We start from the raw sequence: 27,409 nt of genomic DNA, 5'->3' as shown, positions 1-27,409 counted from the left end.
GGAGGAGGTGGAGGTGGTGAGGGAGGAGCTAAAGAAGGAGTCGGAGGAGGAGGAGGAGGAGGTGGAGGTGGTGAGGGAGAAGCTAAAGGAGGAGGGGGAGGTGGTGAGGGAGGAGCTAAAGAAGGAGTCAGAGGAGGAGGAGGTGGAGGTGGTGAGGGAGGAGCTAAAGGAGGAGGGGGAGGAGGTGAGGGAGGAGTTAAAGGAGGAGGGGGAGGTGGTGAGGGAGGAGCTAAAGGAGAAGGTGGAGGTGGTGAGGGAGGAGCTAAAGAAGGAGTCGGAGGAGGAGGAGGTGGAGGTGGTGAGGGAGGAGCTAAAGGAGGAGGTGGAGGTGGTGAGGGAGGAGCTAAAGGAGGAGGTGCTCCTATGTCTCGTCGTCGTCGCTGGCCGCCCTGCGCTCCTCCGCCGCTCCGCTCTCGTCGATGTTCTCCAGCGAGTCGAGTCGCTGCAGCTGCAGCTGCTCCGTCCTCAGGCTGGCCAGCTGGTTCTGCTCCGGGAACAACCAGGGCTTCAGGCCCGGCTGGTGGCGCCGCTTCCACTCCGGGTACTTCAGACACGCCTTGTAGATCCTCCTCATGGCCTGCAGGGGGCCGAGGGACACCCGCCACCAGTCAGGGGTGTGAGTGTGTGTGTGTGCGTGTGTGTGTGTGTGTGCGTGTGTGTGTGTGAGTGGGTGTGTGTGTGTGTGTGTGAGTGTGTAGGGGGGTGGTCCAAAATATTGGCGGAAAAAAACGTGAATAATATTTTTACATTTTTAATATTAGACAAGATCTTAAAGACATTTCAATGAACATTCATGACAATAATACTTACTGTATAAGTGTGTATGTGTATATATGTAAGTGTATATGTATATATATATATATATACACACATATATATTTGAATTGTAAAATATACATATATTATTGTCAGAAATATATATTTTATATATGTATGTATATGTATACATATATATGTATATTTACATAAACACACACATGTATAACTGCACACCATCAACACCACCGAAGAAGAAGAAGCAGAAGAAGAAGAAGGTGTTGTTACCTTGGGAGCCACGAAGTGTGAGACTCTGTTCATCACCCACTTGGGTAGAGAGCCTGTGGGGGAGCGGGGGGGGGGTAGGGGGGGGTTATTGGCTGGAAACAGGAAGTGACTCTTCTTAGCTGGGGGGGGAGGGAGGGGCACAGACTGACCTCGGGGGTCCAGCTGTGTCAGGTAATACAGCGTGCAGCAGGTGGCGCCGCAGGCCTGGACCAGGTAGCCAGTCAGCAGCGAGACGGCCCGCACAAACTCCTTCCTGGGGGGGTGTTCCTGCATGGAGGGGTGCAGCTGGGAGTCACTTCCTGTTTCCTCTAGCCTGGCCTGGCCTGGCCTGGCCTGGTCTGGCCTGGCCTAGCCTGGCCTAGCCTGGCCCGGCCTGGCCTGGCCTAGCCTAGTCTAGCCTGGCCTGGCTTTGCCTAGCCTCGCCTCGCCTCGCCTCGCCTCACCTAGCCTGGCCTGGCCTAGCCTGGTCTGGCCTAGCCTAGCCTGCCTAGCCTGGCCTGGTCTGGCCTAGCCTGGCCTAGCCTGGCCTGGGCTGGCCTGGCCTAGCCTAGTCTAGCCTGGCCTGGCCTAGCCTAGTCTAGCCTGGCCTGGCATTGCCTAGCCTGGCCTGGCCTAGCCTGCCTAGCCTGGCCTAGCCTAGCCTAGTCTAGCCTGGCCTGGTCTGGCCTGGCCTGGCCTAGCCTTACCGGGTGTTTGACAGAGTAGTTGATGATCAGGTAGTCGTCTCCCAGCGGCAGCCACGACCTCAAGGTCACAAAGTCGCGGTTCTTCAGGGGGCTGGGACACCTCCCTGCAGCAACACACACACACACAGTAGCAGCAGCAGAGTAATGAAGGAGCTAGCTGATGCTAATAGAGCCACCCCGCCCCCTCCTCCCCGCCCACTGACAGGAGTAGTAGCCCACGTCAGCGTTGACCGTCAGCCTGCCGATGTCGAAGGTCTCGATCATGTTGCTGTCCCACTTGTGTCTGTAGCTGCTGTCATGCAGCACGTCGTAGAGCGTCGCTGCTGCCACGTCCTGGCACACCATCCTCATCTGGAGGGCACACACCGCAGGGGTCAGGGGTCAGGGGTCAGCCGGGGTGCTTCACAACATATATATATATATATATATATATATATATAAACACACACATATATATGTATATACACACATATATATGCGTGTATATACATATAGACACGCATATATATGTATATATATATATAAATATTTAGTGGAAATTTCCCCACTGTGGGACTAATAAAGGAAATGTTATCTTATATATATGTCAGGTATTAGATGACTGAGCTGCTGTTCCCAGTCTCACCACTAGAGGTTAGCAGCAGCAGCAGCAGCAGCAGCAGCAGTTACATCAGTGGCATCAGTGATGTCTGGTCACGACGGTGACCCTGCAGTTAGGTCATGTGACCAGCGGCCGTCTGACAGGTGGCCGTCATGTACGACTAGGCGGAGCCTCGCCGTGTTTTCCACTGATGTCATGTGACATCATCAGGGGAGGATCATGTGACTCGGTGAAAAGGTTCCATGTAACTCAATCAGCAGCCGCTGAATCATTCATCACCTCCGGGTGTCTCTGTTCCCTCAGCAGACACGCTGACAGAAGCACAGCAGCAGCAGCAGCAGCAGCAGCAGCAGCAGCAGCAACACAGGGGGAACACATTAGCCTAGCCTAGCCTAGCCTAGCTCAGTACAACACCCAGACATGAACCTTTCTCCACTTCCTCCAGACTCCTGCAGGTCTGTGGAGCCCTGAGTGATGAGGTCACAGATGGTGGGCGGGGCTAAAATCCTTCAGCCCCGCCCTCAGACAGTCATGTGACCGGGAAGTGAACCAGGAAGTGAAGGAAACCTCCCCTGCCTCAGCTCAGTTAGTGCTTTAGCCTAACCCTCCACACCTGGAAGTCAGTATCTTGCTAGCTGCTACTAGCTGCTACTACTGCTGCTGCTGCTCTGAAGGGGCGGAGGTGCAGTCCATAGCCCCGCCCCCTCCCACATGACATCATCACCCCCCCCCCCCAGCAAACACCTGAAGCCAATGAACAAAGGACGTCGATGATGTCGACCAGGATGTTGTTTCACTCACCAGCAGGTGAGAAAGGTTCAGCAGCCACCTCCACCTTCATCTCCACCTCCAGCACCCACCTTCAGCTTCTGGACCCCACCGCTGCTGGGCTCCCCCTGGTGGCTCCACACCGTCACGGCACCTTTGGTGCAGCGGCTGAGCCAGCCGTCGGCCGCCAGGCACTGGTCCCGGAAGGACCGGAAGTCCGAGTCGTCGGGGATCTGGACCTCCTGCATGTCTGGAGGAGGAGGAGGAGCAGGAGCAGGAGGAGGAGGAGGAGGAGGAGGAGGAGGAGGAGGAGAAGGAGCAGCAGGAGGAGCAGCAGATGATGAGAGAGCAGAGCAGCAGCTCCGTGGCCTCTCCAGGCCTCCTGCACCAGTAAGTGACCAGTAACTGATACCTGCTGGCCCAGTGGAGCAGTGGGCGGAGCCAAGGTGTCAGGTGACTGCTGCTGGCAGAGAGGAGGGGAGAGGATGGAGCTGGGGTGCGGGGGGGCTCCTGACACTGAATAAAGGTCAGAGTTGAAATGTGAAAAAGAAAATAGGAAAGAAAATCCTGGTGTCTCCCTCTCCCACCACCACCACCAGCAGGGGGCGCTCCAGTCCCACTGCTTTGCGTTCAGGTATCACACCAGCCTTGTTTGCAGAGTTCGCACACACACATTGTCAAGTAAATCTGGGTTTGTTCAGCTTTGCCTGCTCAGCATTAAAGATGCACGGCCAACTCTCTTCCTCCTTCCAATTTTAAATTTTTGTTATGGGAGGAAAATCAGGTTGTAACCCTTCAAACAGAAACAAAAACTTAGAGTCAGCATTTTGAATAACACATTTTTAACGGTCATTTTAACTAACTTAATGGTTTCACAGCATAATTTGAGCTTAAAGGTCACCTATTATACTAATTGGGGCCTTTGTATTTGATGTCTGGCCCCTCCAGAGCAACACTTTGAATTTGATCATTAGAGTTCACTTCAGTTCATGGTCTCCTCTCACTGATATGGATGCACGCTGTTTGCTGCGTTGGGGTTTATGAGCCGTGGTTTGTTTCTCACACGTACACACACACTTCACCTGCCCTGGTTGGAAATAAAGACAACCAGTTGAAATCAACCTTTTCAGCCGTTCTTGGGGGACTTTAAGACTTTTAGACTGTGATCGGTGCCACTCTGTGATTGCAATGACAGAGCAATGAGCAATTAACTTAGCAACTCCGAAGTTAAGCAACCAGTGCATGTGTGCGGCTAGAGATGTATTATTTTATGATGAATGTGGTATTTATGGACCACATTTACTATTCTTTGGTTTGAAACAGGGAGCTCACTCACTCACTCAATCAATCACAGAGTGTGCTGTGATTTCAGGTCACTGGGAGGAGAATCACTTATCAGAGAATCTAAGTGTCATATAATATCCAAAGAGCGGCTCAAAGTCCAAGTGGTTTTCCGTCTATGTTGAGAGGAGGCAGCAGCAGCAGGAGCAGCAGCAGGAGCAGCAGGAGGAGCAGCAGCAGGAGCGCCAGCAGCAGCAGCAGCAGCAGCAGCAGCAGCAGGGTGAGTCCTCACTGACTCAATGCTCCACATTAAATGTGATGCCAGTCAACAGGGTCAGTGAGAGGTGGACCAGTGTCTGCTTCATTCCACTGGAGACTCAGTGACTGTGTTTCTTCTTCTTCTCTCTGTCTGAGGTGGAACTCACTGTGTTCTCAGCTCACTGTCACACTTCCTGTTTGACCTCAGACTGACTCCACTGCACAAGATGAGTGCTCGTATGAAGGAAGAGGAGGACGGAGCAGAGTCTCAAGTGTCCGACCATTCATCCCTGAAGAGTGACCACTCCAGAAAACGACCTCACACCTCCAGTGAAGACCCAGGAACCTCTGAGACTAAGTAAGAAAACTTGGACTGACTCTACAGACAGGGTCACATGATCACTGGGAGTTTCTGTTGCACTGAACAGATCCATTGATCCATCTTTGTCTCACTCTGTCCAAACTGTTGCTCATGGAAAAGTTGGAATCTAATGTGAGAGAACCAGTCTGAACTTTTCTAGATGAACTTAAATATTCCTGTCTCCAACACAGACGCAGAGCAGAGTCTCCAGTGTCCAGTGGTCTGTCTCTGAAGAGTGACCGGTCCATAAAACAACCTCTGAACTTCAGTAAAGACCCAGGAGCTGCCAGTCCCATCCAGACTACCCACAGTAAGACAGCTTCACCGATGACCAGAAGGAGGAGTATTTCAGGAGGAGGTTCAGAGATAGAGGAGATGTGTCCAGCAGGATCATCTCCCACATCAAGGCCTCCAGGAGCCTCCACATCATGTGTCAGATCCCGGTCTTCTGCTGGATCACTGCCACAGTTCTGGAGAGCATGTTGAGCTCAGAGCAGAGAGGAGAGCTGCCCAAGACCCTGACTGACATGTACTCACACTTCCTGCTGGTCCAGACCAAGAGGAAGCAGCACAAGTATGGAGGAGAGCATCAGACCACAGGTCCACAGGAGCTGATGGAGGCTGACAGGGAGCTTCTTCTGAAGCTGGGCCAGCTGGCATTTGAACATCTGGAGAGTGGAAACATCATGTTCTACAGTGAAGACCTGGAGAAGTGTGGTCTCAGTGTGACTGACGCCTCTGTGTACTCAGGAGTTTGTACAGAGATCTTCAGAAGAGAGAGTGTGATCTTCAACAAAACCATCTACTGCTTCATTCATCTGAGCGTCCAGGAGTTTCTGGCTGCAGTCTACATCTTCCACTGTCACACCCACAAGAAGAAGGAAGTTCTGAAGGATTTCCTCAAAGATGTAACCCACCTCACACTGCTGGACCTGAGTAGGAACAACCTGCACAATCCTGGAGTGAAGCTGCTCTGTGCTGGACTGCAGAGTCCAAACTGCAGACTGGAAGTTCTCAGGTCAGTTCAATATTGAGATTCTCCTGCACCACCCTTGGCAGTAAGGGCTACCCAGAAGGCATTGCGTATTTTCGCCAAGACATCTTCGAAAAAGATGGGTTGAGATTCAGGGTTAAGGACGAGGGTTGAGATTGAGTGTTGAGATTGAGGGTTGAGATTGAGGAGTTAAGGGAGGAATTGGAATTGGCCCTAAATGTCTCCAGTCAGTTGTTGAAGTCTTTGTTTTGTCATTTTATTGTGTATTTGACTGCAAACATGATCATTGAAATCAGCACCACACAAAGTGATGAGACATCATTTTCTCAATATTATTGTCACTGCTGGTGGCTGACTGAGACAGTGTTATTGATGTGTTTTGATGTGTGGCGGTGTGTTTGTTGTGTTGACATGACGATGACAAAGACTCATTTTTAGTGAATCACTCAATGATGTGAACAGAGGAATGTGGAGCATCAACACATGGAGTTGAGAAGAATTGACTTTGACTCTCCATTATTGATTTATTTCATGAGCTTCCTGATGGTTTCCAGTGTCCACTCTACACCTCTGTCCAGTCTTTCAACCACCTGACCACTTCAACAATATCCATCACTTATTCTCTATTCAGGTTAGTTGACTGCAGGTTGTCAGAGCTCAGCTGTGATTGGCTGAGCTCAGCTCTGAAGTCCAACCCCTCCCACCTCAGAGAGCTGGACCTGAGGGAGAACTATGACGTGAAGGACTCAGGAGTGAAGCTGCTGATGGATCTTGTCCACAGCAGAGACTATCAACTGGAGACTGTGAGGTGGGTACTGGTTTGGAACCAGTGGATGATGGTTCCAGCACCATCATCAACCTGTCTGGTTCTTCTCGGCCATAAATCCATCATCTCCATGAACAGTGAACATCTCTGTGACAATGTGACTGAGCTGTGAGTCTTGACTCCTGCTGTCTGTTCTTCTCTCTGCAGATGTTGAGGAGGATCAGCTGGTCCTCAGTTGTTGACTGGACCATGGAGCCGAGGGGGAGTGAAGGAGAGAGCGCCGTCTAGTGGTGGCTGACTGAAGGACAACAGGTGGAGATGAGCCGGAGGGCTTCAGTGTGAACTGCTCTCAGATCAGCTCCACAAAATGAACACAACCGTCATCTTGGTCAACAAGCCCTGCAGTTTGTAGACGCCACTTGGATTTGAAAGTCGAAAAATCTTTCTCAGTTTTTTCATGACTCATTTTCCGTCTCACGTCTTAATAACGTCCTTTATGTCTTATCACACTTTTCTTCTTCTATGAACTGTGGTGCCGTCAGTGGCGACTGCTGGGTAGAGTACTGTCAAAGATTGGTGTCACTGTTGTCGTTTTCCAGGCTGACGATACTGAAATTTGTGTCATTGACAAATTTAGCAGATGCATGATTGGTTTTTATTATAGATTGTAAATGTGTTTTTAAAAAGTCGGCGTGCAACTCATCCTTGGCTTTGGAGCTTTTCAAAGCTCTGATGGTTTTTGTCACGCAGCCTCAGCGGTCTTTTCTAAATTAAAAGCGGAATTAATCAATTAATTATGGAATTATGTAAAAACTCAGGTTTAAAATACTTTGTTAGTTTGTGTACTGAGTTTATAAAGAAATGATGAAGTTTACTGGTGAGGGCGTAGGGGCCCCTTGATTTTAAGTTCCGCCTCTTTATCATTGTTGATGTTCTGTTTATTCATGCACTGCCAAACTGTCTCGTCAGTTCCTTTTGCACGTTCAATGATTTTAATAAAAGTTTGCTTTGGACTTCCTTCGTTGCTGTGTTACCTTCTTTCTTACATGAGTGAATTTCTGTCTATGTGTTGTGAAGCCAGAGTGTAATGATTGTTTCAGCAGCTGATCTCAGTTTCACTCATTCCCTGCAGGTACAATCAATCCTGGGCAGTGGGAGTCCTTTCCTTCTCTCACAAATCCTCTCAATGCGGTCAGAATTGATTGAATAAAATAACCAAAGTATCATCGGAGTAATGTTTACTCTCATCTGAATTCCTACAGACCAGTTTGAGTGAGGCACACACACACACACACACACACACACACACACGCAGCTGTGTGGGTGCTTGTCATACAAAAGCAGCAACAGTTTTTGACAATTCCAACCCAGAACAATAATAAAAAAAGAATCAAACGGCTTTAGGGAGCGAGAGAGGCGGGGTTCGGACATCGAGGGGGCGGAGCTTTGGTAGGGACGGGGATTGTGCCAGCCATCCTGGTTGCTCAGCGGACCGAAGCTCCTGAATTCAACCGCTCAGGCTGCTCCACGTGAGGAAATGAATCAGACACCATTCATGAATCATGAGTCACTCAGTGTATGCAGTAAGACAGACAGACAGACAGACAGACAGCGGGACTAAGAGAAGCTCCAAGCATGTCAGTGTTAAGTCAGTGTGATATCACATGAAATGTGGTGTGTGTTCACATTGTGTATTTGGGGAGGGGGGGGGGGTGCTTTTTGGGCTGCACCGGGGTTTTGGTTGCAGTACGTGGAGTACTGTAGTAGTGCAGTATCTGTCCCTGAGCTTCCTTCAAAGAATACTAAGCCTACCTAACAACCATGGACCATACAGGATGTAGGATTATCTGTTAAATGCTGAAGTCATACAGGTTTCAATTTACTCTTATTATGGCACGAGAATAATCTCTATAATCTCTATAATCTCTTCCCCCTTTGGTCCTGACTGCTCTGTTGATTGCAGTTCAATCAGGCTGTCAAGCATTTTCACTATTACAATTAATCAGCTTTCAGTACACACCCGTCCTCCTGACTGAAGACTACTGTCAGGCTGTGTCTGTTATGTAGGCTATGTACTATGGCTATGTACACTATTACAACTCAATCATATACCGGTACTCTATATTGTGTATTTACATTTACACAACTTTATGTTTCTGCTCCACAACATTTCAGGGAGAAATACTGCACTCTTGACTCCACTGCATTTATTTGACAGCTTTATATTACTTGAAGCAGCCTTCCACACAACTATTTACCAAGAAAGATTCAACCAACGGTCCCCAAACGGTTTGGTGTCCGGGTCTTTGGGGAGAGAACAGGTATCACAACTTCCCACTGGCCTGTTTCTCCAAGGCAGGAGTGTAAATGCATAACTTTTCATTTGTTTGTGCTGCTGTTGACTGAAGTGAAGGATCTGAGTGCTTCTTCCACCACCGTCTATACTGTCAGTGTTAATCTATTTGGTTGAAACTTTTTGTATGAACACTGTTCTTGCAGAGAGTGAGGACTGTGATTGGAAAGAAAGGAAGGAACTCTCTTAACATGTCGATGAAGAGCGTGGCTCACTCAGGGGTTGAGAGGCTCTGCAGGCAGATGCCCACATAGAAACATTGTTCAATCATCTTTGGCAAATACTGCAGAGTCGCGGCCGCTGGTGGTCCCGAATGGAAGGACGTACCCCTGGTGGACCTCAGGTTGCTGCGAACCTTTGCAGGTGTTTGTAGGTTTCAACAGAGACTGTGCAGTAATGGCAGGTGAAGGCTGGTACACAGACTGCAGCAGGAGGGTCTGACGTCTGGTAGTATGACACAGCACCACTTGATGGAGCTGTGGGCTGGGAGCTGAGTCCTTGTTGAGGACTGTGTATGACAATATAGAGTCATGTGACTGAGAAGGATCTCCAGCAGGGGGCACCACCACCAGCTCCAGTTAGGCCCTCTGGGACCTGCTGCTTCGGAGGTCAGAGGTCAGAGGTCGTCGTCCTCGCTGGCCCCCGCCGCCGCTCCCAGCTCCTTGTCCCGGCGCTCGGCCCGCTCCACCACCAGGTCCCTCTGCTGCTGCTGCTCCAGCTCCTTCAGCTCCCCCTGCAGGCGCTGCAGGTGCAGCGCACGACGGCTCCTCAGCAGGCGGCCCGGGAACGGGTTCATGTCCCTGAAGGCCAAGGAGGCCAGGCGCCTGCAGGGGGCGACACCCTCACCATCATCATCATCAGCATCATCACATCACATCACTGCATCTGTAGGTCCACACCTGGCTAGTGTAGGATGATACTCCCTGGTAGAGTTGTCACCGATACCTGGGAATTTCCACCATTCTCGATACCAATTCCATCCCATGATTAAAAAACAATAAAAACAGAACCCATGTACTTGTAAATTCACTGCTTTATTAGAAACTGTTTCAAACATCAGTGTCATCGACAGCTTTTTGCACAGAATTTAAATCGCAACACCAGCTGCCAGCTATACATTCAGACTGAACAGCAGTGGAGTGGAGCCTGATCTCACTTCACCAGAACCTCCAACAGCCAGAACAGTGTCCTGGTGTGTGACCTTGCTCCTGCTTGTCCTGGTCTGGATCACACTGACACTGGAAAGGAAACAGAACTTTTAGGGCGTTTTCACACCAGGAAAGTCCTGTAGTTTGCTTTCTCTGGTCCGGGACCAAAATACAGTGTATCTTTTTTGGTTTGGTTCGGTTCCTTTTCACATTTCACAATGTTCGCAAGAGTCCCAGAATTTGACAACAAACCCACATGTGTGCAAAGATCGTTCAATCATTGGACAAGACGCTCCGGGGGGGCATTTGGTGGCGGTGGGAAAGGCTCACCGAACCCGGCTAGGTGTCGTTAGGTCACGTTAAACCTCTCCTACCACAGGGGAGTGACTGAGATAAGTAGAGGCCTGCGCGGCAGCGCCCCCTGCTGGCTCTCCAGCCCCAATGACGCAACGTAGGCATATTCAGGTTAACTGGCGTGACACAGCGATAGCAAACAGAAACTCACTCACCTGGAGTTCTCCTGTCGTTGAGGTGTTGGCCAGGTTGGACCTGCGTCCTCCTGAGGCCCGGTTAGCATGTCGGCTAGTTGGAGTCCAGAGTCGCTTCGTCTTCATCCGCCTCAAATGCAAAGTAGTTCCACATGCGACTCTTTGGTTTTCTTCTTCAGCGGTAACTGCTCTACACTGCCCCCCCCCCCCCCACCCCCCCCATCAGTTCCACCAGGAATCGACGCCGCTCACCAACGGAAAAGTTGCGTATTTGGTTCGGATGGTACCAGAAAAAAAGAGTATCGAACCGGTACCGGAAGGATCGGTTCTTGTGACAACCCTCCTCCCCGGTTGGGGACTATGAATAAAAATGTGTGTGTGAGTGTGTAGCCTCCACCACCACCACTAGGGGGCAGTGTGGCTCTGTCCTCCTACCTGCTGTCAGTCACAGTCCTGGGGAAGAAGCGCAGGAAGTGGTAGAGGTCCGAGGCGTCGTGCAGCCGCAGTAGCTCCGCCTCCTTGTACTTGAGCAGCGCCAGGGCGTACCTGAAGACCACCTGACACAGCCCCACCCCCTTTAGTTAGCCCTGCCCACCTCACCAGAAGACCACCTGACAGAGCCCCGCCCATTGCAGCCACACCTGCTTTAGCCCCGCCCACCTCTCCACACACACCTTGGAGCCCTCGTACAGGAAGGCGTCCCACAGCGGCAGCAGCACGTGTCCGGGCAGGTTCTCCACAAAGACCACCAGGAACCAGTGGAAGGTCACCAGGGTCACGTCCACGCCGTGCTGGACCAGGTGGGCCGCCAGCCGGGGCAGCTTCTCCTCCACTAAGTCCTTCAGCACCCGCTGGTCCGCCTGCAGGTCCACAGAGACACCTGCTCACCTGCTCACCTGGAGCCCCCCCTCTCCCCCCACCACCAGGTGGGCGTGTCTCTGACCTGCGAGGCCACCAGGTTGGAGGTGTAGTAGTCCTGAGGCAGGATGGCCTCCACCACCGCCACCAGGCACCAGAAGGCCTCCTGCTCCTCCTGGAGGACCAGCAGGGCCACTGCAGCCAGCCTGGACCCCAAGGACCAAGACATGGACCACACATTTACAGTCACATGACCACACAAAGGTCACATGACCACAGTTCCATGACCATGGCGCTACCTGTTGAGCCCCTGGCAGTAGCCAATGGCAGGATTCCTCCAGGAGAAGGCCAGCAGGATACGTCGCAGCTGCTGGTGGGCGGGGCTAGAGGGCGAGGAGAAGTGCTGATTGGCTGTCAGGGTTCGGTGGAGGTCCAGGTCGATCTGCCTGGAGGCCGGAAGAGGAGCTGTCTGGATCTTCTGGCACAGCTGGGGGGCGACACTGAGCACTGAGCCAGGTGTGTGTGTGTGTGTGTGTGTGTGTGTGTGTGCAGCCAGCGTGGCTCCACCCACCTGCTGGTAGCTCTGTGGGCGGAGCTCCCCAACAGTCCTGGTCCTGGTCCGGACCATCCACCTCCAGACCCGGGCCCGGTACTGGGGGGGGATGCCAGCCCTCAGCAAGGCCTTGAGCTCCGGCCCGGCCCCCAGGTCCTGGTCTGGCCGGCCCGCCAGGTACTGGGCCCAGCGCTCCAGCCGGAGGCGCTGGAGGGCCTCCTCCTGGGAGAGGATCTCCAGGGTCTGGATGTGCTGGGCCTGGATCTGCTGGGCCTGGATCTCCTGGATCTCCTGGGCCTGGATCTGCTGGGCCTGGATCTCCTGGAGCTCTTGGGCCTGGATCCGGGCCAGCAGCCTCAGGTCGCCCAACTCATAGTCCGGCACCAGCTTGAAGCCGTACTGGTCGTACTGGTCCCTGAGGAGACATCAAGACCTGCTTCAGTGCCCCCTGCTGGAACTGTTTGGACGATGCAAGATGATGGATGGATGGATGGCTGGCTCCTCCCCCTGGCCCTGGTCCCCACCCCCTTGCTCTCACCTGGTCTCCTGGACCCTGGCTGAGCTCTGTAGCTCCCTCTGCTGGCTCTGCTCTACCAGCTGCTTCAGGGCCTCCTTCTGCTCCTGCTGCAGGTTCTGGGCCTCCAGCAGCGGCTGCAGGACGTCCAGGTAGCTCCTCTCCACCTGGCAGCTGCGGACCTCCAGGTGGGCACACTGGCAACCAATCACAGTCAGTCTGGTGGGCGGGGCCAGGAGGAGTAAGGGGCGGGGGAAGGGGCGGACTCACCTTCACCATCAGGTTCTTCTCCTGCTCCGAGCTGCTCCTCCACAGCCGCGTCAGCTGGAAGATCTCCGAGTTCAGGAAGCGGTTCTGGTTCTGGTGGGCCTTCAGGTCGTCCTGGAGCACACACACACACACTGTCCCTGTATTCCTACTCTGACTATTGACCATCGTCCCCGTAACGCAGGGGACCGGGGAGGCCTTCAAGCATGCGTGTGTGTGTGTGTGTGTGTGTGTGTGTGTGTGTGTGTGTGTGTGTGTCCTCCTCACCCTGAGGTTCTCCACTTCCTGCTGCAGATGCTTCAAGGCCGAACAGGAAGCAGCCTCCTGGTTGGCCATACAGGAGGTCAGCTGATCAGACAGCTTCACGATCACCTGGCAACAGATGATGTCATCACCACAGGCCCCTCCTCCCCCTCTGTAAGCCACGCCCCCGGCCCCTCCCCCTCCTCACCTCCTGCTGAGCCCGGTTCGTCTCCCGCAGCCTCTCCACCTCCTCCTGCAGCTCCTGCACCTCCTGGAGAGAGAGAGAGAGAGAGAGAGATGGATGATGGATGGATGGATGAATGATAGATGGATGGATGGATGGATGGATGGATGATGGTGGATGATGGATGGATGATGGTGGATGATGGATGGATGGATGGATGGATGGATGGATGATGGTGGATGATGGATGGATGATGGTGGATGATGGATGGATGGATCGATGGATGGATGATGGTGGATGATGGATGATGGTGGATGATGGATGATGGTGGATGATGGATGGATGGATGAATGGATGAATGGATGATGGATGATGGATAATGGATGATGGATGGATGGATGGATGGATGATGGATGACCTTCTGGGCCTTGAGCTCCTCCGTCAGGATGTCGTCCTGCTGGAGGCGGTACGACAAAGAGGTGGAGGAAGAGGAGGAGGAGGAGGACGTGGAGGAAGTGGAGGAGGAGGGGAAGGGGGCGGAGCCTCCGAGAGGAGGGTGGAGCTTCCCGGAGCTCTTCTTCCTCCTGCGGCCAACCGACAGAACAGGAGGAGAAGTCTTGCTCCTCCTCCTGCTGGACGGATGGATGGATGGATGCTGCACCTCCTGCTCCTCCCTCTGGCTACCTGCGGGGGCGCTGTGAGCAGCGGTGGGCGGAGTCCAGGGTGGTGGCGACTCCACGTGGAAGACACTGCGACTGAGATCCTGGGAAAAGGAGGAGCAGGAGGAGGAGGAGGAGGTTCTCCTCAGCAAGCTGTGGACTAAGTTCCTGGAGGAGCAGGAGGAGGAACAGAAGGAGGAAGAGGGCAAGAAGAAGAGGTAGAGGGGAAAAAAGGAGAAGGAGGAGGAGAAGGAGAGGAAGGAGTATTAGGAAGAAGGAGAAGAGGAAGCAGGAGGAGGTGGAAGAGAAGAAGAGGAGGAACAGGAGGAGGTTCACAGGGTTCACGTGGCTGCAAGGGCTGATGGGAGAAGTGGGCGTGGCCTCACTGGAGCTCGATGAGCGGGTGTTTGAGTGACAGGTTGGCGAGCGGCGCCCTCTGGGTGGCGCTGTTGGCCGCCTGCTGGCCCACCAGGCCCACAGGCGTCCTCACCGGCAGGAAGTCATCTGCAGGAAACAGGAAGTGGAAACAAAGCAGTCACCTCCCACCGCATCCAGCAGCCAATCAGCTCCTGGTACCACCTGCTGCTGCTGCCCCCTGGTGGCAGACCACCACCAGCCAGAATCAGTCAGAGCTGAACTGGTCAGAACCAGTTTGAACCAGTTTGAACCGGTTTGAACCAGTCAGAACCAATCCCAGCCACCCACTCACCATGGTCAGCCTGCTCGTCCGGACCCCCGCTGGTCGACTGGCGGTGCTGCCAGCGTTTGAGCTGCAGCTGCTGCAGCCAATAGAACATCAGCTCCTGGTCCAGTGCCTGAGGGGGCGGGACAAAGGTCAGGTTCGGGGGGATCCAGGACGGGGAGGGGGGGGCCCAGGGGGGGGTCCTACCTTGAGGGTGAAGGTGCGCTGGGGGGTGTGGATGTTGAAACTGCTGCTGCTATGGGGCTCCAGCAGGGGCCTGAAGGTGGCGCCGCTGAGCCCGACCCGGCCCAGCGGGGTCTGGTCCTGTGGCCCGCGGTAGTACAGCAGCTGGTTCCTCTGCTCCTCGTAGCAGAACCAGCGCAGCTTCCAGGTCTTCAGAGGACCACCGAGCTTCAGCAGGAAGCCGCACAGCTGGGGCTCACCTGAGGGGGGTGCCGCAGGGGGCGGGGCCTGCTGGGGGGAAGGGGAAGGGACCTCGGACAGGTTCTGGTGGTCACTACCTGTGGGAGGAGGAGGGTCTCCAGGTGGGTGAAGCTCTGGAGACCCCCCAGGTGGGCGGAGCTCTGGAAGGTCTCCAGGTGGGCGGAGCTCTGCAGGGTCTCCTGGTGGGTGGTGAGATCCTGGACCAGTAGGTGGATCAGGAGTTTCCACGTTCTGGTCTTCTGACATTGAGGGTTCCTGACTGGTTAAAGTTGGTCCTAATGGAGGTGGAGAACCTCCTGCTTCTGGTTGCTCTGGTGGAGGACGGCGCAGGTCCAGTGGGTCTGGTCTCACTGGAATGTGTGGCTCCTCCTCTGGCTCTCCTGTGGGACTCTGGAGGCTCTCAGGAGGCTTCTGGTCCGTCTCCAGTCCTAGGTGGATGTTCTCCACGGGTTCTCGACGGCTCTTGTCGGGTCCCTGATGATTTCCTGAAGGAAGAGGAAAGTTCTCTGATGGATTGTGAAGGTTCCCTGGGAAACTCTGCTGGTCCTGAGACACGGGCAGAGCTCCTGGCTCTTGGCTCCGCCTACCGGCCCCCTCGGGGGCTGAGATACAATCAGACGGCTGCAGTGCGTCAACATGAAGTGTGCGAGACGACGAGGCAGCGCTGGGATTTCCTGCCGAGCCGCTTCCATCCATCGCTCTGGAGACAGCCTGCTGCTCTGCTCAAGGGGAAGGAAATGGAAACCTTTATTTTGAAAATAAAACAAAGTAACACAATTAATGAAACACCACACAGTACACAAAATAAAGTACAAAAAACAACAATAATGAAAAAATGGGATCATTGATCAACAGGAGGAGACTCAGTTCAGTAGAAGACTCACCGTCTGTCTGGGCAGCAGCGGCAGCAGCAGCAGCACCGGAAGTGAAGACACGGCACACGCACCTGTCCCAACCTGTCCTGCTGAGACACACCTGGGCGCTGAGCTGAAGGGGGCGTGGCCTCTGGAATGCGACAATTGACAGCAGCAGAAGAAAAAAAAACTACTTTGGACGCTTCTCGTTTGTTGTTCTTCTTCTTCTTCTTCTTCTTCAGTCCGCGTGTCCTCCTCTCTCTCTCTCTCTCTCTCTCCCTCTCCCCGGTCCTCCCTGCACCGCCGCTCACTCACTCTCTTTCTCTCTCGCACACACACACCACTTCCGCATTCTGTACATCAAAACAAGAGCGCCGTTGAAAAGTTCCGCTACCGCGTCCCTTCAAAATAAAAACCTTATCGTTTTCTGCCGTGCGTGAGTGAGTGAGCGAGTATCAATCACCCCGCACTACGTCACAGGAATGTTGACGTTAAAAAATAATAATAAAAAATAATAAATATACAATACTATGTACTCGCAAAATATATATAGGCCAAAATATACTACATCTTTATTTATTTATTTTTTATTGCAATTGAAATTCTTGTCACCCTCATCCACAACAAACTCTCTCTCTCTCGCTCTCTCTCGCTCTCTCTCTCACACACACACACACACACACACACACAGAGGTGACACGGGTCACCACTGCCACCTGCTGGAGGAGTGGAGAACAGGAAGTGAAAGAAACCAAACAGCAGGTTGTGGAAACTGACATTTTAATTCTTATACACTGTCAAACCTCCTGGAACAAACTGGGACCAGTTACACACACCAGTCAGAGTCCCTGGGAAGCACGTCCTGTCACTTCCTGTCACTTCCTGTCACTTCCTGTCACAGCTTTGAAACGCCACAACGTTGAGTTTAATGAAATAAGTTAACGCGGCAACTCGGCAGCAAGTCTCCATCAAAACCGGTTCGCACCAGTTTCATCGGACACACTGGCAGCACACACACACACACACACACACACACACACACACACACACACACACACACACACAGTGTTAATAGACTGTGCAGGATTTACAAAATACAGTAGTTCTTCTAAATGACTTCAGATTAAAATACTATGATGATGATGTCACCGGTCACATGACCTCCCGGCCAATCACAGCCTCTCAGACAGGGTGGGCGGTCCAATCAGAAACAGGAAGTCCTTTAATTCCTGATGGAGACTCAGACATCATACGGCTGCTCCTCCTGCTGCTCCTCCTCCTCCTCCTCCTCCTTCTTCTGCTGCTCCTCCTGCTCCTCCTGCTCCTCCTGCTCCTCCTCCTCAGTCCTCTTGGTGAAAGCAGACGACAGCTCCTGCAGGAGCAGCTCCTGCGATGGCGTGCAGACCCCCGGCAGCTGCCTCCTCTTCCTCCGCCTCCTCCTCCTCCTCCTCTGGCTCCTCCCCCCAGGCTGCCAGCCGGACTCCTCCTCCCCGTCCCCCTCCTCCTCCTCTTCCTCTTCCCCTTCCTCCACCTCCTCCCCTCCTCCTCCACTCTTCGTGCTGCACCTCCTCTCCACCTCCTCCTCCTGGCCTCCTCTCACAGGAAGCAGCCTGTGCTGCTGCTGCTGCTGCCGCTGGAGGTCGTTGACTCCCGGGAGGTCGTTGACCTCCTGCGACAGGAAGCTGGTCCTGAGCGAGCGGAGCACCTGCAGGCCGAAGTCTCCCACCTCCTCGTACAGCGGCTCCGGCAGCTCCGGGGAGTCGCAGCGCTCCTCCGAGTCCCGCGCTGCCTTCATGGGCTGCAGGAGAAGACGGCGTCAGCAGCAGAACCACCAGCAGGGGGCAGCAGGGGGCACAATACTTACAAAGTACATGGAGAGGGTCCTCCGGTCGTGCAGCTTCCTCTGCAGGACAGCAACGACAGCAACACACACACACACACACACACACACACACACACACACACACACACAGAGGTCAGAGGTCAGAGGTCAGGGAGTACAGACACTTTGTTGCTGCACTAGAGCAGAGGTTTTTTTTGACTTGAGTATTTCCTTGACGTTAACTCTCGGGCGGGAGGGGGGTGTGGCCTCACTCACTCACCAGCGTCTGATTGGCCGACAGCATGCTGCTGTTGCTCTCGTCCCCTCTGATGGGCACCAGCGGCATGGTGCCGAACTTCTGCTTGGAGATGTCGGAGGATGAGTGGCGGCGCAGCACCGGGGGGGCGGGGTCACGGTTCTGAGGGGGGGTTGGGGAGGGGGGGGGGGGGACAGGGAGGGAGGATAGGGTGAGGCGGGCGGGCCTTCAGGTGGGCGGAGCTGAGGGTGGGTGGGTAGCGGGGGGTCGCACCTGGGCGCAGAGCAAACAGGTGATCCAGTCCCACAGCTCGGCCTCACGGCTGCAGCACAGGAACCTGCAGGAGGGAGAGAGTCAGGCAGCCAGCAGGGGGCGACACCCAGCAACACCCAGCAGGGGGCGACACCCAGCAACATGCAGCGATGGCACCTTGATGTTGTGCTCCAGGGGCGCCCCCTGCTGGGTGTTGTGCTCACCTGCACCCAGCAGGGGGCGCCCTGTAGTGCAGTACTTACAGCTGGTGCTTGTCCGACATGGCGGTGAAGCCCCACCTGCAGGGGGAGACAGAGAGAGAGAGAGAGAGAGAGAGAGAGAGAAAAGAGCTGCTGTCACCACAACACCGTCTCCGCCCCCGTCCTCCCTCAGTGGGCGGGGCCTGCTGATTGACAGGCGTCACCTGCTGGGGGCCTTGAGCTTCCTGCGGATGCCGATGTAGATCTTCATGGACTTGAGGTGCCACTCCTTCTCCGGCTTGATGCTCTGGAGGAGCACAGCACGGGGGGGGGGCTTCAGCCAGGGGGCGGGGCTTCGGCCAGGGAGCCAATCAGGAGCCACCTACCTTCTTGTCCTTGAGCAGCAGCAGCTTGCGGTCCTTGATCTGGAAGGTCCTCTCCTGGAAGCGGGTTCCCTGCAGCAGCTTGGGAGGCTCCTCACGACACCTGAGCAGCCCCACCTTGATGATGTCACTCTGGTAGGCTGGACACACACACAGGTGGACAGGTGGACAGGTGGGCAGGTGGGCAGGCGGGCAGACGGTCAGACAGTCAGTGAGTCGGTGTGTCTGCAGCGCCACCTACAGGTGAGGATGCTCAGCCCCTCCCCCCTGGGGACCTTCTTGACCAGCAGGTAGGCAGAGCTGGGCTCCCTGAGGTGGCACCACTGCAGGGCCTGTTCCAGAACCTTCTCCTTGGGGTGCAGGGGCCGCTCTGCAACACAGCAGCAGCAGCAGCAGCGGTCACTAACTGGCTCCTCCCACCTCCCTCAGACTCCTCCCCCCAGCCCCTCCCCCTCTCACCCAGCTCTCCGTCCTCCACGGCCTCGAAGGTCATCCAGATGTCTCGGTCTCCGGCCGGGACGTTCCTCATGAACAGCACCTGGTTGGTCAGCTCCTCGGCGCACATGGTGGGCGACACCTGCAGGGGTCAGGGGTCAGGGGTCACGGCGTGAACACACACAGGCTGTGGTGGTGCGTGGAGGTGGAGGTGGACCTTCAGAGTGACGCAGCAGTCAGGGATCTTCATCTCCAGGTAGACCTCCATGATCAGGTCCCCAGCCTGGGACAGCTGCACACACACACACACACACACACACAGAGTGGGTCAGCAGTCTCCAGCAGTGGGACGGCGCCCCCTGCAGGCTGGCTGTGGTACCTGCGTGTCTTTCCAGGAGGTGATGAGGTTGACCTCCAGCTCCAGCTGGCTCTGATGCTCCTCGTCAATCTGAAATCACAGCGGTCAACGTCACTTCCTGCCCAGACAGGAAGTGGAGCACTGGTGGTGGTGATGGTGGTTGAGGTGCTGCTCACATCAAAGACATGGAGGTAGTGGTCGATCAGGTCCTCCATGATCTTCACCTCGTGCTCTCCCTTGCCGTCGGTCTGGAAGAGGCTGGGAGCGAAGAGCAGCGCCAGGTTCTTAGTGCACATCTGGTTCAGGTCGGCACACTTCTGGATCCTGAGGGGGACACAGGACCAGGATCTTCTACTGGGCTCCATCAGGCAGGGTTCAGTTGGGTTTAGTGGCCCCTGTTGGGGACCTTGACAAAGGCCCGGCAGAACCTAGTTCTGGTGGATTGGTCCCTCAGCTACAGTGCTACTGTGGAGCCACTTCTCCTGGAAGCAGACCTGGAACCGGATCTGTGACTGGACCTTGAACCTGACCTGGGACCTGTCTTTGAATGTGACCTTGAAGCGGATCTGGAACTGACCTGGAACCGGACCTGGAACCTCCAAGGTGACTCACCTGAACAGGTGGCTGATGAGGGCAGCCAGAGTGGTTCTGTTGACCCGGGGGAGGCTGCGGATGATCTCCTTGTAGCGGTCTAACCTCTGGCTCCTCACTGGGGTCTCTAGGGAGGAGGACACAGTAACCAGGTGAACCAGAACCGGGTGAACCCTGGTGAACCAGACGGATCAGCAAGTGTGCTCGCCCAGACCAGGAGGCGGGCTGGACTCACTGGCTGCATCCTGCCACAGCGGGTGCAGCTCGGCCATGAAGACCGGGTCCTCCAGCTCCCTGAAGAACCGCTTGAGGACGTCGGTCACGTCCTCGATGAAGTGCTCTCCGATCCGCAGCTTCACGTTCCGGGCGTCTCTGCGGAACTCGTCCATCAGGACCTTGATCCTGGACTTGGCCCCGTTCTTCCTGTAGACACCCTCATGGCCCAGACCTAAGGAGCACACTCAGAAGGTGTGAGGGTGGGGGCCAGTACGGGTCAGGTCGGGTGGGGTTGGGATGGATTGGGTGGGTCTGGTCAGTTGGGTTCCTTCCGTACTGGGTGATGAAGGCCAGGACAGGTGGGGCTGGGTTGGGCCAGGACAGGTGGGGTGGGTCAGGACGGGTGGGGCTGGGGTGGGTCGGGTCGGGTGGGTTCTTACCGTACTGGGTGATGAAGGCCAGGCAGCTGTCCACGATGATGGGGATGTCGCTCCTGCTCAGCTGCTGCTCCCTCAGGGTGTTTCCTCGACCGCCCGCCGCCTGCTGGATGTCCCGATACCACAGGTCGAAGTCGGACCGGGCCAAGCCCTGCAGGTGGAGCGTTCTGAGCGGGGAGACAGAGGGGCAGCGTGAGGACCGGCAGCGGGTCGGGTCGGCTCGGGTCGGGTCGGTTGCAGTCTCACCTTCCCTTCTCCACCAGAACCAGGACGTCCCTCTTCTCGTGGTTCTCCATCTCCGAGGTGACACCTTCAACACACAGACTGACGGGTGAGCCGGACCCAACCAGAACCGGCAGACCCAGAAGAAGAGGTGGTGGGTGGTTACTGACTGAGCTCCTGCAGCCGGTTGAGGTTGATGATGTCCTCGGCGGCGCCGTCGGTCCGCGGGCAGATGAAGAGGTTGGACCTCTGCAGGACGAAGAAGGCCTCCTTCCAGTGACCCGGGTCCAGCATGGCCCGGTACCGCAGCAGACCCACCCGTTCAAACTCCCGGGTCAGTAGGCAGTGGCAGCTGAGCGGTGTCACGGCCTGCGGTGTCAGAGGTCAGAGGTCAGAGGTCGGAGGTCAGGGATGGGGGAGGGGCTAACTCAGGAACCAAGCCGGACCTTCCCGATGGATCGGGTCCAGCTGTGCAAGGCGTCGGCCGTCTCCACGCCAAAGTGGTGCAGCTTCTCCGAGCACAGGTACAGGTCGAAGGTGTAGCGGAACCTGCCAGGAACAGAACCAGCAGAACTGTCAGAGAGACCAGGACCACAGGAACCCGGACAACAGGAACCCGGCTCACAGGAGCCCAGAACACAGGAACCTGGACCACAGGAACCCAGAACCCAGGGACCGACCTGTTGATGAAGCCGTTGTTGTTGTTGCTGCTGTTGGTGGCGCTGTCGGGCCGACTGACACCCACACACACCACGTCCTGGGCGCTGATCCGCAGGACCGGTTCTGCCGAGCCCTCCGACTCGTACAGCAGCAGCGAGTGGTCCACCGAGCACCAGAACCTCTGGAAGTCTGTAGACACACACACAGACACACTGGCTCTGTCAGTCTGCTGGTCAGCTGACTCAGCCAGCAGCCAATCAGCAGTCACCTTCTCTGGTCTTCCTGGACAGCGTCCCCCGGTGGTGGGCAGCGGTCTTGTAGAGGAAGCCAGAGTGGAGAACTGGCTGCATGATCTCATCGTACACACCAGGGTCTGGGGGCACACACACACACACACACACACGGGCTGGTTTAGAGGGAGAACAGGGACGCCAACTGGGGACCTGCGGCTGGACTGGGACCTGCAGCGCTGCAGTGGTCCAGCAGGTGGTGGTGGTGGTGGTGGTGTTGTCCGCAGCCGTTGGGCCGCTCGGCGGGCCGAGCTGACTCCGCCTCCGAGAAGATCCGGGTCACCGTCTTCAGGAGCGTCTGGTCAGAGACGGCCGAGCAAAGCACCTGGAGGAAGGGCGAGAGAGGGAGAGAGAGGGAGAGAGAGAGTGAGAGGGGTGAGAAAGGGTGTGTTGCTGCTTACTGTAACTGCTGCTACTGTTACTGCTGCTGCTGTTACTACTGCTGCTGCTGCTACTGTTACTACTGCTGCTGCTGCTGCTGTGATGGTTCTGGTGTCAGGACCTTGAGCAGCTCCTCCTGGCTGCTGATGCTGGGGTGCTGGACTCGGTAGCGTCCCACTCGGTACTTCAGGGTAATGAAGTCCCTCCGCTGCTCTGGCGAGGCGTCGCTGTCCAGCTCCTCCGACGGACACAGCCGGGCCGCCCAGAACTCGTTGGCCCGGTCGTTCCCCAGCATGATGAAGAGCTGAGAGAGCGAGAGAGAGACACACACACACACACACATGACCACTTATATTTGTAACTGCAGCTCTCTAAACACCATGTGATGGTCCTCTGGTCCACTAGGTGGCGTCAGACTGGTTCTGGTTCTGGTTCTCCTGGACCTCACCTGGACGATCTCGTTGCTCCACACGCTGGTGTCCAACTTCAGACTCTGGACCTTGGACACCATCGTCCCTAGGCCTCGGTGCTGCCCTGCAAACACACACACACACACACACACACACACACACACACACACACACACACACACTGTGTCTGCTGCTCATGAAGCTCCAGCAGGAGAACCAAAAAACTACAGTTGGTCTGACTCCAAATTTGGGCATGTGGGCGGTGCCAGAGGCCTGTGGTCACCTTCATGACCATCATCATCATCATCATCACCTTCATCGGTCCTGAAGACGAAGATCATCTGGCTGGTGTGTGTGTGCGTGCGTGTGCGTGTGTGTGTGTGTGTGTGTGTGTGTATCTCTCTCTGTCTCTCTTTCTGTGTGTGTGTGTGTGTGCTACCTGCGCAGTTCTTGCAGATGACCACACACAGGTTGATGGAGGCCCAGTCTGGGTTGGGGGCCTTGCAGTCGGCGCAGGTCCTGTTGGAGCGGTTGGACCAGACCTTCTCGGCCACCTCGTAGTCGGACAGCGTCTCAGCGATGGCTTCCTGCAGGGCCTCCATCCACTCCCGCTTCTCCCGCTCGCCCTCTGCCGTAAAGCTGAGGGTCAAAGGTCAACAGGTCACAGGTCAGCTGAGCCTGGCACGCTCTGATTGGCTCCCGCTACACCTACCTGAAGATCCTGTAGGGGGTGATGAGGTCAAAGGTCTTGTGTTTGGAATCTCGGATGGTCGAGCCACGAGCCTCGATCAGAGTGATGCCGATACCGTTCCTGAAGCACTGCACACACACACACACACACACACACACACACACACACACGGTCTGGTTTAGAGGGTGAACGGGGTCGCCCTCAGGGGACTTGTGGGGTCCTTAGGTCCTCCTGGCCTCCGTCACACTGACCTGCTGGTTTTTGTAGATCCAGATCTGCTCGGTGTTGATGGCGGCATAGACTTTGGACTTGACCCCCTTCAGCTCCAGGACGCCGTGCTTCTGGCAGTGGCGACCCGGACCGAAGCGGCGCCGCCCAAACGCCAGCTGGTCCTGGACGTGTTGTTGAAGCGTGACCAGCCAGCGGCGCCGCAGCACTGCAGAGGACCATCACCTTCATCATCTTCATCATCATCATCATCATCATCATCATCATCATCATCATCATCACCTTCATCACCTTCATCATCACCCTCATCACCTTCATCATCACCTTCATCATCATCACCATCATCATCATCATCATCACCTTCATCACCTTCATCACCTTCATCATCACCCTCATCACCTTCATCATCACCTTCATCATCATCACCATCATCATCATCATCACCATCATCATCATCATCATCATCATCACCTTCATCATCACCATCATAATCACCACCATCATCATCATCACCATCACCATCATCATCACCTTCATCATCACCATCATCAACTTCATGACCTTCATCATCATTATCACCTTCATCATCACCATCATCAACTTCATGACCTTCATCATCATTATCACCTTCATCATCATCACCATCATCATCACCTTCATCACCATCATCATCATCATCACCTTCATCACCATCATCATCATCATCACCATCATCATCATCATCATCATCACCTTCATCACCATCATCATCACCATCATCATCACCATCATCATCATCACCTTCATCGGTCCTGAAGACGAAGATCCTCTGGCTGGTGACGACCTCAAACTTGTTCTCCTTGGCTGGGCGGGCCATCTGGATGGCAGCCAATGGGATCACTCCCTTGGGGTAGGCGTCCTGGGGGAGGGCAGGAGAGGTCAGAGGGCCATGTGACCTCCAGCTCCAGCAGGTGCTCTGGGCTCTGACAGGTCTTCTCACCTTGTCGCTGCCAAAGTACATGAGGTTCTTGCCGTCGAACTTGACGAAGCGCTTCTGGAAGACGTAGTTCCTGCAGGGCAAGAGCAACAGCCAATCAGAGTCCTCGCTGAGAGGACACCAGGCTGGCGGAGCAGACGAGAAGAAGAAGAAGAAGAAGAAGAAAAGACACACCGAGTGGAGGACCAAGAGAAGGGGGAGAGGAAGGAGACGAGGCAGCTCCTCAGGAAGAAGGAGGAGGAGGTGCAGAGAGGAGCAGAGAGGAGGAGACTGAGCAGGTGAGTCAGCGCTGACCTGGGAGTCCTGAAGAACAAGGAACACTGGAGCATCGGTCAACAATCAGCTAAGACCTCCAGGAGCTCCTGGGCATCTCCCAAGGAGGTTTTCCCAGGAGCTTCCTCAAGAACCTCCTGAGGAACCTTTTGAGGAACCTCCTGAAGGACGACATGAGGAAGCTACTCAGGAACCTTTTGAGGAACCTCCTGAGGAACCACCTGAATAACAACTTCAGGAACCTCCTGAGAAACCTTTTGAGGAACCTCCTGAAGAACGACATGAGGAAGCTCCTGAGGAACTACCTGAAGAGCAACTTGAGGAACCCCCTGAGGAACCTCCTCATTAACCCCCGGAGGAACCTGAAGATCTGCTGCAGGCCTGAAGGTTCTTGCTAGAACCTCTGGAGTTGAACTCTCAACCAGCAACTCGTCTGAGGTCCAAACACCTCCTTCAAGAAGCAGTGGTCACATGTGTGTGTGTGTGTGTGTGTGTAGTTTGCAGAAAAATGCAAGAAGTAACAGCGCTTTATTAGCACGTTAGCATGTAGCGCTAACTCTATGTCCAGCCTGAACCCTGACTGACCAGTGGTGCCATCCAACCAGCCGTCTCTGGCTAGCACGTGCTAAACCCCGCCAGCGGGTGAGATGAAGGTGGGCGAATCAAACGCACCCCTGTGGAGACAGCTTGTCCAGCCAACCGCTGATGATGGGCGGGGCTCTGTCACCCAGCGAGGCATCGTAGCAGGCGTAGGGCGAGATGGTGAGCTCGTCCTCGGCCTCCAGGGGGCAGCGGTGAGCCGCAGCCTCTGCACCCAGCAGGCTGTAGCCTAGGGAGTCCCCGGAGCGCCTCCTGCAGGAGGGGAGGGGCGTTACATCACACAGAGGTCAGAGAGCACTGCCACAAGGGGGTGCTATTACTGCTGCTGCTGCTGAGGTGGAACCTGCTGACTGACTTACCCATGATCCTCTGCTGCCTTCCCCTCCTCCCCCCTCTGCCGCTCCACCTACGGGGTGGGGGGGACACAGAGACGTTAGGTGGCGGTCTGACCTGAGATGGGCGGAGCCACGGTGGGGAGGGGTCTCACCTGGTGGGGGGCAGGACTCCTGCTGCTGTGGAAGACGGTTTCACAGTACGGGCTGATCTCCTCCTCAGGGTCATCAGTGGAGGCTGGGGGGCAGACAGGAAGTGGGCGGTGGGTGGGACGGGTCAAACAGGAAGTGGGTTGTCGTTACAGCAGTCAAACAGGAAGTGGGTAACAGGTAGGAAGGGTCAAACAGGAAGTGGGTGGTAGTTACAGCAGTCAAACAGGAAGTGGACGGCAGGTAGGAAGGGTCAATCAGGAAGTGGGTGTCAAACAGGAAGTGGCCGGCAGGTGGGACGGGTCAAACAGGAAGTGGGTGGTAGTTACAGTTGTCAGACAGGAAGTGGGCAGCAGGTTAGAGGTGTCAAACAGGAAGTGGGAGTCAAACAGGAAGTGGGCGGCAGGTTAGAGGTGTCAAAAAGGAAGTGGGTGGTGGGTCAGAGGGCTCAAACAGGAAGTGGGCGGCAGGTAGGAGGGGTCAATCAGGAAGTGGGTGGTAGTTACAGTTGTCAAACAGGAAGTGGGTGTCAAACAGGAAGTGGGCGGCAGACTCACCTCTGGTCGACCCGGAGGAAAAGTTACTCAAAGTGCTGTAAACCAACACACACACAAACACAGAGGTGAGGAACCCTGCAGCAGGAGGCTGCCACCAGGGGGCGCCACCACCCAGTAGACCTCACCTGTTCCTCTCGGGTTTCCTGTCCAGCTGTCTGGGCGGAGTGGGCGGAGCCACCTGCTGGCTGCAGTACCCCCTGGCTCCAGTAGAGGCCCCCCAGTAGAGGTCGTTGGAGACCATCTGCAACCCCCCCTCTACCCCTCCTCCGCCAGGTGACCCAGAAGGGGGCGGGGCCAGGGGTGGGGGCGGGGGCGGAGGCAGGGACGGGCCATGGCTCATCCTGGGAGGGACTGGAGGGACAGCCCCACCCCCACTTTGTGGGCTGGGCGTGGCCTCCTGGGAGAGCCTGCGGGGAGGGGGCGGGGCCTGCAGAGGGGAGGTCCTGCGGCGCTGGAAGACAGTCCTGGGTAGGGGTACTGGTCTCTCCGGTGCCGCCCTGTTGTCCGGGCCCAGCATGGCGCCCAGGTCCGGCGCTGACCGGTTCCTCAGCGCCTCCAAGCTAACGCTAACGGCTAGCGCCGTCACTGATTGGCAGCGGTCGCGGTGAGGGGGCGGGGGAGGGGGAGAGGCGGTGGTAGCGTCAGGCTCCACCCCCTGTGTGATGTGAGTGACCAATCGCAGG

At 55.5% G+C, this 27,409-nt stretch overlaps 3 protein-coding genes and 1 long non-coding RNA gene across 8 annotated transcripts in view; 1 reads left to right on the top strand and 3 right to left on the bottom strand.

The window, feature by feature from the left end:
* Positions 1-246: 246 nt before the first annotated feature.
* On the bottom strand, positions 247-3,987 carry stard15 (StAR-related lipid transfer (START) domain containing 15). The gene is made up of 6 exons (XM_076016425.1): positions 3,192-3,987; positions 1,934-2,081; positions 1,731-1,834; positions 1,194-1,311; positions 1,045-1,097; positions 247-577 (listed from the first exon to the last, which is right to left on the bottom strand). The coding sequence occupies exons 1-6, from the start codon at positions 3,345-3,347 to the stop codon at positions 362-364; spliced, it is 795 nt and encodes a 264-aa protein (XP_075872540.1). The 5' UTR covers positions 3,348-3,987; the 3' UTR covers positions 247-361.
* On the bottom strand, positions 3,225-16,375 carry LOC142881991 (TBC1 domain family member 2A-like). 3 transcript variants are annotated; one of them, XM_076016424.1, is made up of 16 exons: positions 16,037-16,375; positions 14,916-15,871; positions 14,736-14,841; positions 14,413-14,530; positions 13,786-14,194; positions 13,392-13,454; positions 13,208-13,312; positions 12,944-13,054; positions 12,698-12,870; positions 12,178-12,574; positions 11,906-12,093; positions 11,692-11,812; positions 11,423-11,608; positions 11,184-11,305; positions 9,707-9,936; positions 3,225-3,338 (listed from the first exon to the last, which is right to left on the bottom strand). In XM_076016424.1, exons 2-15 carry the CDS (start codon positions 15,846-15,848, stop codon positions 9,729-9,731), a joined length of 3,240 nt encoding a protein of 1,079 aa, XP_075872539.1. In that variant the 5' UTR covers positions 15,849-15,871; positions 16,037-16,375; the 3' UTR covers positions 3,225-3,338; positions 9,707-9,728. The 3 variants fall into 3 exon arrangements, with proteins under 3 accessions (XP_075872539.1, XP_075872536.1, XP_075872538.1); XM_076016421.1 differs by having other exon boundaries at positions 14,916-15,897; positions 16,037-16,374; XM_076016423.1 differs by lacking the exon at positions 3,225-3,338 and having other exon boundaries at positions 8,041-9,936; positions 14,916-15,897.
* A 564-nt stretch (positions 16,376-16,939) lies between these two features.
* Positions 16,940-27,409, bottom strand: part of arap3 (ArfGAP with RhoGAP domain, ankyrin repeat and PH domain 3) — a 13,254-nt gene continuing 2,784 nt past the window's right edge. For 2 of the 3 annotated variants that reach the window (XM_076016418.1, XM_076016419.1), the window contains exons 3-36: positions 26,852-27,409; positions 26,727-26,761; positions 26,175-26,257; positions 26,047-26,093; positions 25,760-25,939; positions 24,989-25,117; positions 24,818-24,887; positions 24,619-24,736; positions 23,862-24,046; positions 23,632-23,738; positions 23,359-23,558; positions 22,958-23,043; positions 22,631-22,813; positions 22,300-22,453; positions 22,107-22,211; positions 21,859-22,027; positions 21,625-21,727; positions 21,349-21,547; positions 21,203-21,266; positions 20,960-21,123; positions 20,539-20,751; positions 20,325-20,430; positions 19,889-20,036; positions 19,734-19,802; positions 19,572-19,646; positions 19,379-19,496; positions 19,161-19,289; positions 18,923-19,059; positions 18,761-18,843; positions 18,600-18,635; positions 18,358-18,421; positions 18,109-18,246; positions 17,871-17,909; positions 16,940-17,804 (exon numbers count right to left, since the gene is read on the bottom strand). The exon at positions 26,852-27,409 is cut by the window's right edge and continues 114 nt beyond it. In XM_076016418.1, coding sequence (XP_075872533.1) covers positions 17,247-17,804; positions 17,871-17,909; positions 18,109-18,246; positions 18,358-18,421; positions 18,600-18,635; positions 18,761-18,843; positions 18,923-19,059; positions 19,161-19,289; positions 19,379-19,496; positions 19,572-19,646; positions 19,734-19,802; positions 19,889-20,036; positions 20,325-20,430; positions 20,539-20,751; positions 20,960-21,123; positions 21,203-21,266; positions 21,349-21,547; positions 21,625-21,727; positions 21,859-22,027; positions 22,107-22,211; positions 22,300-22,453; positions 22,631-22,813; positions 22,958-23,043; positions 23,359-23,558; positions 23,632-23,738; positions 23,862-24,046; positions 24,619-24,736; positions 24,818-24,887; positions 24,989-25,117; positions 25,760-25,939; positions 26,047-26,093; positions 26,175-26,257; positions 26,727-26,761; positions 26,852-27,409 — 4,852 coding nt within the window. In that variant the 3' untranslated portion in view covers positions 16,940-17,246. The remainder of the gene's footprint in view (positions 17,805-17,870; positions 17,910-18,108; positions 18,247-18,357; positions 18,422-18,599; positions 18,636-18,760; positions 18,844-18,922; positions 19,060-19,160; positions 19,290-19,378; positions 19,497-19,571; positions 19,647-19,733; positions 19,803-19,888; positions 20,037-20,324; positions 20,431-20,538; positions 20,752-20,959; positions 21,124-21,202; positions 21,267-21,348; positions 21,548-21,624; positions 21,728-21,858; positions 22,028-22,106; positions 22,212-22,299; positions 22,454-22,630; positions 22,814-22,957; positions 23,044-23,358; positions 23,559-23,631; positions 23,739-23,861; positions 24,047-24,618; positions 24,737-24,817; positions 24,888-24,988; positions 25,118-25,759; positions 25,940-26,046; positions 26,094-26,174; positions 26,258-26,726; positions 26,762-26,851) is intronic. The other variant, XM_076016420.1, reaches the window with a different exon arrangement.
* Positions 26,329-26,720, top strand: LOC142881993 (uncharacterized). The gene is made up of 3 exons (XR_012925724.1): positions 26,329-26,380; positions 26,413-26,532; positions 26,615-26,720. It is a non-coding gene; the product is annotated as an uncharacterized LOC142881993 (long non-coding RNA).

This window comes from Nelusetta ayraudi, unplaced genomic scaffold, assembly GCF_046127955.1.
Source record: "Nelusetta ayraudi isolate G7.1 ecotype Tasmania unplaced genomic scaffold, CSIRO-AGI_Nayr_v1 ptg000227l, whole genome shotgun sequence".
NCBI lineage: Eukaryota > Metazoa > Chordata > Actinopteri > Tetraodontiformes > Monacanthidae > Nelusetta > Nelusetta ayraudi.
This window is presented reverse-complemented; position numbering and strand designations above follow the sequence as displayed.